Below are 7,069 nucleotides of genomic sequence, written 5' to 3'. Positions count from 1 at the left end.
TATAAAGTTAATGGTTAATAAAATACATAAAAACATATAAGTTTACTATAACAACAGAAGGTAAAGATAGGTGTTAAACTAATTTAAAAGTCTATTATGTGCATTTTAATAAACAACGCACAACCCGTTTGCACTGCAAACGATAAAACGGAAATACGTAAATTAAGTTGAAGTTGCTGACTAGGAAAATAAAGTTATATGCGAGTTAGCTTGTTTTAACACATAAAAAAAAGTTTGAAATACAAACATTCTTACAATCATTGGTCTTTGCTCTTAGTTTGTGCTTAAAATAGTTGTAAGTCAAACAAAAAAGGCGAAAAGCTGTCATTTTAATACTGAGGTATTAGGCCGCTTTATTGACCAGCCTTTTGTGATAAATGTGTAAGTTGATTAAATAAAGTATTGTGGTTAGCTTTGGTTGTGTTTTATAAAGGATAGGATAGATAGGTGAGTTAAAAATGTGGTTTCGCAATACATATGGGTTTAGTATGAAGAAATCTATTTTATAGTGATAAATTTGGATGAATTTTAAGATGTTTAAAGTTGGTTTTATTAAGTTTTTAAATCTAAAAAACAGCATGAGATAGTGCCTTACCAATTTATATACTATCAAATTTTATAATAAATTCAGTTTATTATTAAGTTCATTCAATCTAGTGCTATAAAAAGTAAGATTAAAGTAAATATACTTTGGTATGTGGTAGTAAATTATATCGTTTAATATAAAACAAATTAGTAGATTGGAATTTAGGTTTCGTTTAAAATAGTAAATCATGTAAGTTTGTTTAACATGGCAATAATGCTAAATATTTAAAATATTAGCAAGTTTTGTCTATTTTGCAAGCATTTTAACGTTATGGTGTAAATGTAATTGATCAAACCGATTTATATTTAATAGACAGCTGTTTTAAATTAATGTAACGCCCTTCTAAAAACGATTGGTTTTGTTTCGATTTGTAATGATTTATAAACTGTTTAAACAACTGTGCCAGTGGGAAAATAATTCATTTCCTATTACTCAGATACAAAACCCTTCAGCGACGACCATACTTTATCCATGTCCTTAATATAACGCGTATATTAGCTCATAGGTCGGTAAAGAGTTAAAACAATGATTTACGATGAGTTAACGGTTTTAGCTTAAATGACAATTTTTTATTCGAATCAAAAAAATAAAACTAGAATATAGAGCGCACTGCAATTTAAATACGTGGTTAGATTGTGACGTAATAGGTAATGCGTGGTCGACTTTTGTCGGCTATCGGCACGCCCTTTACCACAAATTGGGTTCAGTATTAAAGTGGGTAGAGATGGGTGAATCGGTTGAAAAATTGACAGCATTTTATATTGTGAGAAAGTAGACACAAACAAAAATAAAATAAAACTTGTTTAAAAGTAGAACTTAGGTTGTTAAAATATAAATTTAAAACTTTAAATAAAGTAATTTTTATGTAATATTTATAGAAGAAGTTATTTATATAATAAGGTATGTTAAAACATAAGCAGAACAGTGAACTTAAACTCCTATGTATAATAGTACTTATATAAAATTTTGAGTTTTAAATTAAATATTCAAAATATTTTTATTGAATGACGTTTTTAACCTTAATATTTTATCTACGCAGACAGAATAGTATTACAGATATAAAACAGCAGTTTTGCATCCATATTCGAGGGCCCATAAATAATATATGGGACGGTTAAATTGCGTTTTAATTTGATTGTTTTTTCCTGTATAACACATAGGATATCACACTGTACAAGAAACGAGAAAATTAGCAAGTTTTTAGAATTTTTATTTACTCGGTTGTTTTAACGCATTTGTTGTTTTTTAAAACTTGGTCACGTGGCGTTTTCTGAAATCTCAACATGGTTTAAGTGCTTCTTAAAAGCGTTACATTTTGTGCTTATTGGGTTGGAACTATGACTTTATAAAGGCGATATCCAGCGTGTGTTTTATAGTGTTATTATAGAATATATGCGGCTATAACAGAGTAGAAATTTACTAAGAAATCAAAAGAGAGAATGAAATATAAAAGTATATGTTCTTATCATCTTAGTAAATATAATCAAGTAGGGAAAGAAATGAAGTTAAATATTAATTAGATAGTACTGTATATTGATTAAAGAGGTAGTTTTTAAAAACTTAAAAAAACTATTTTTTAATAATTAATTTTTTTTTTGTTAATATCTTTATCCTCAATGTGGGAAAGTCGAATGCGCGACCTTAACATAGAGTAACATCAGTTACCGACCCAGTTTCGAGTTGCAGCGGCAGTTTGGGATAATATTGAATATAATTGCCCGATAATTATGCTGCTAATTAAGTGCTGGCTCAACAGGAGTTCATACTATTTATAGTGCCTTACTCAAAGGCGCTACAGCATGAGAGCAGTGGGGATCGAACCTACAACCTCATGTAGTGTAGCAAGTGTTCCAACAACTACATACCACGCTAATTAAATATATGAACAAGTAAATTAAACTTTAAACCACCGATCCGGTTTCAGTTGATATTCTAAACCGGAAGAATTACTCATTATGTCCGATTAATAAAGCACATTAAATTATGATGGATTATCGGTAGCATGTTAAACCACTACGTAGGTTTTATTGTACCAATAAAAAAAAATTTACCACCTCTTTAAAATTAGAAAAATATATGACCTGTGAATCTAAATAAAATGAAGCTAACTGGACAATAAATTATCTATAAGTATGTCTACGTTATATAATTTTTTAAATTAAAAAACTGTTGTATGTGGTGCGCGAGTAAATTATCACAGGCAAATATTAGTTGGAATTTTCAGTAAAAAAATGGTTATAAGACTAGCAAATGAATGGTAATATTCGGCTGTTAAAGCTTTAAAATTTTTTGCATTTCTAACCGATACTTTATATTTCAGCATCACATTTGTATGATTATTTAACTATTTCTTTAAAACCCAACAAAACAACTTCAACTATGGCATGGAAGCAAGGCTTGTTTGGATGTTTTAGCAACATTGGATTGTCGATGATTGCGTGCTGTGTAGCGCCTCTAGCGATTGGTAAAAACGCGGAAGCTGTCGGGGAAGCAAACTCGGTTTTGTGGGTGATTGCAGTATCGTCTGCACCTTGTATTGCTGGTGGTTTACTCCGAGGATTGGTTAGAAAAGATAAGGTAACTTTTAAACTTTTTTTTTAATTTAGTTTTTTGTTATTTTTTGTTAAACTGTGTATCTATCCTTGACCGACAGCGTGGTGTGGTGAAAAGAACACTTGCTACACCACACATGAAGTCGTAAGTTCAATCCCCACTGATCTCATTCTGTAGCGCCCTTGAGTTAGGCGTTATTAACGGTATGAACTCCTGCTGAGCCAGCACTTAATCAGCAGCATAATTATCGGGTAATTATAATCTATAATATCCCAAACTGCCACAGTCAACTCGAGACTGGGTTAGGGTAAATGTTGTTACTCTATGTTTAAGTCGCGCATTCGACTTTCCAAATCGTGGATATAGATATGTACAAAAAAAATCTTTAGAATGTTAAACCTAATATCTGTAATTTTTTTTAAATAATTGGTATGGTAATTATGTAAATAGTATATTTTTTAATACTTAATACATTTTATTGTTTATCACTCTAATTAAAAAACAAATTAATAATGTTAAAATAATTAAAACAATAGTCACGTGATTAGAACAATTTATAACGTCATAAAGCCTAAATAATGACGTAAATCGGGGATCATTCGTAACACAATAAAACAATTACAACAACCACCCAATAAATAACTGATATTTTTTATTACGTTAAAATGTCACACGTCATTGCAATTAATTATTCTTTTATTACGTCATAATAATAGTATTATGATATATCGTATAATAAACTGTTGAAAATGTTAAAGTTATTTAACTCGCTTGAATATTTTTATAACATGGTATGCTCTGTTTAACATAAATACTCAAAATTTTTACGCCCATGTGAACTTTTCGTCGATTTATAAAAATAAGGCATAGGCGTAAAACATTGGGAGGGCTTATTTTGGTTTAATTTTTAATTTAAAAATCAAATTTTTGTTGTAATTTTTTTTTGATATATATATTTATCCTTGTTGTGGAAAAGTTGAATGCGCGACTTAAACATAGAGTAATATCAGTTACTCCGACCCAGTCTCGAGTTGCTTGTGGCAGTATGGGATATTATAAATTATAATTGCCCGATAATTATGCTGTTGATTAAGTGCTGGCTCAGCAGAAGTTCATACCTTTTATGGCGCCCTACTCAAGAGCGCTACAGCATGAGAGCAGTAGGGATTTAACCCACGACCTTATGGTGGTGTAGCAAGTGTTCTTACCACTACACCACACTGCCGGTTATATTACTGATAGAATGATATTTTTTTCCAAAAATATAAATTAAATCTAAAAAATAAGTTAAAAATAATAAATTTTACGATTCAAAATATAAGATTTGCAGATACATTTGTTTTTAGTATTTTTAAAAATTTTTTTTAACATTGATTTCGTAATTATTTAAAAATTTTTTTCTTTTTATGAACGCCAGTGTTATTAAACCCTTATAACTTTAAACCCAGTTTATTTAATCTAAACCCCGTTGGACAACATAAGAGCTGTATTGTAAAACGATATGCTCTATTTGCAATGCTTTAACAACATTCTACAGCGTTATTTATTTAACAAGCAAGCTACTAAAACCTTAAATAAGAATAAGGGACGCTCGTAACTTTTATTATTTTGGTTTCGGAAATAAATTGTTATTGAAAAGGTTTAAAGTTTTGTTGACATTGTGGTTATAGTACTACTATGTTTGTTTATATAAGCCTTTGTAAAACCAGTTTCTATTATTTGTTTAAATTTGTTGGTTTTTAATCAGTTTTAAGGTTTTGTTATTGGTCCCACTATTCAAAATATTTTGGATTTTGACTTCGACCATTTTTTTAAGCAATTAATCGATAACCCGCTCTATGGTCGGCATTCTAATTGTTGTCATATGGTTCTAATTTTTAACTAATATATGCCATAAAAGGCAGTTTTAGCATTTCGATTTTTATTATTTTTTTACTCGTATTGCGGTAGATTTTACGTATTCTTATTAGAAAGAGTGTGCTGTTGGAACGTGTTTAAGCTAACTGGAAACGCCGTGCTCAAAACCCTAATCTTCCCTTACCATAGAATTATTATCGTTGTTTATTCGCTACTGTTATATAAATTAAATATAACTTGTATTTTACAGGGGATTGAAGGATCGTTCTGGATCGACGTTGCGCTATGGTGTTGTTGCTGCTGTTGTGCGCTAATGCAAGAAACTGCTGAGACAGGTACGTTAAAATTTGCACCTTTTTAAAGGATTTACAAATATATAAAGACTTTTAATACTAAATTTAGCAGAATTTGGTGTTTTTATAGGCTGTAGGCATTATTTATAACAGCCTACTTAATTGATAACTTTTGTTATCTTAGCCTAGTCCAGCTCTATCAAAGTTAAATTTCTTTCATTTCGTAATATCTACACACAACGATTTCAAGCCTATAGGTTTAACCATAAATGAAGGTTTAATCATTTGGTTTCACTACATGAGGTCCTGGGTTTGATTCCTACTGCCCCAATACTTGTGAAAACTTTAAAAACCATATGAACTTCTGCCAAGTTTAAGAACCAAATAAAGTTTAATAACCAGTAAATTATGGTCCATAGTTTACTTAACAGGCAAAGTCAACTTAAGACTGGGACGGGGTAAAGAATATTATTCTATGTTTAGACCGTGAGGTCGACCTTTCAACATCTAGAATATATAAAAAGAAAAAACATTATAAGCCTAGTCGTGAATTTGCAAATTAAATGTTTTAACTAAAAAAGTAAACTAACAAATTATATTTAAAATTTCAGGAAGTATAGATTACCTTCAGCAGCCAGAAATGCAAGCCATACAACGCGAAGTAAACAACTCTACGTAGATGTTAAACTTTTAATAATTGGACGGTTTTTTGTTCATAAAATAAATGCAATTCTTGTACAGTTTAAAAGAATAAATTGCAGTTAAACCCATAACATATTTTCGTTGTTTTTGTATATGTATAACAACCTCTTAATATTGATTAATAAATTAAATAATTTTTCAATTGTAACATATCAATTTAAGGGCTATTCTTTACAAAATTTCGTATATTTTTTGTTCTGCAAAATTTAAAAATAATTTTCCAATAGATGTTGTTTTGTTTGCTTATTTAAAAACCAATTAAATTTAATAAATTGCATTTTAATTGTACTTTAATAACGTACATAATATTAGTCCGTACTAACATTATACGTAACCGGGATCCAATGATGTTGCATACTAAATCTGCTTTCTCATTACACCATATATGGTAATACGACGTCAACACACTTCACATCACTAACTTAATAACGCACATAAAATCACAATATTATACCACGTTTATATAATACAGGAACAAAAGCCATTTAATTTGAATGTACAAATATAATGTAATGTTAATGTAAAGACATACTTATAATATATCATCCATTTATAATGATTTTATTCAAAGTGCCTTGCATCACATATATAGTGCGAAATTGCTTTATTTTATTGTAGTAGAATATTAATTTTTGTTTGTTTGTGAAATAAATAAAACTTTACCATCATCTGTTTATTGTAACTGAAACAAAATTTAGCTTAAATCATCAAAAAGAAAAGCACAAACTTTAATCTTGAATTTATTACATAACAACACTTAAAAAACGGTTTTACTAAATATTTACAAAAGTTGTTGCATAAATGTTTGAACTTTTTTAATGTCCAATGTAAAAAGGACAACTTTACAGCTTTAATTTTATAATTTTCACGCGGTAAAATTTAAAATTTTTATTTGTTTGTAAAGTTAATAAAATTTTACCATCTATTTGTAACCTTTTTACATAGCTGACAACAATAGTTACCTTAAAACAAGTTTATAGCATATTCCTGGAATCAATAGGTTTCTGTTTAAGATATTTCTTTTGTTACGTAAATCGTTAAATTTAACAAGTTTATTAAATACGTCATTGATGAAATT

At 29.1% G+C, this 7,069-nt stretch overlaps 1 protein-coding gene across 1 annotated transcript; it reads left to right on the top strand.

The window, feature by feature from the left end:
* Nucleotides 1-752: 752 nt before the first annotated feature.
* LOC145750415 (uncharacterized) lies at nucleotides 753-6,659 on the top strand. The gene is made up of 3 exons (XM_082566454.1): nucleotides 753-3,163; nucleotides 5,247-5,331; nucleotides 5,901-6,659. Exons 1-3 carry the CDS (start codon nucleotides 2,966-2,968, stop codon nucleotides 5,966-5,968), a joined length of 351 nt encoding a protein of 116 aa, XP_082422580.1. The 5' UTR covers nucleotides 753-2,965; the 3' UTR covers nucleotides 5,969-6,659.
* Nucleotides 6,660-7,069: the final 410 nt, after the last annotated feature.

This window comes from Corella eumyota, chromosome 1 (assembly GCF_963082875.1).
Source record: "Corella eumyota chromosome 1, kaCorEumy4.1, whole genome shotgun sequence".
In the NCBI taxonomy this organism is placed as follows: Eukaryota; Metazoa; Chordata; class Ascidiacea; order Phlebobranchia; family Corellidae; genus Corella; species Corella eumyota.
This window is presented reverse-complemented; position numbering and strand designations above follow the sequence as displayed.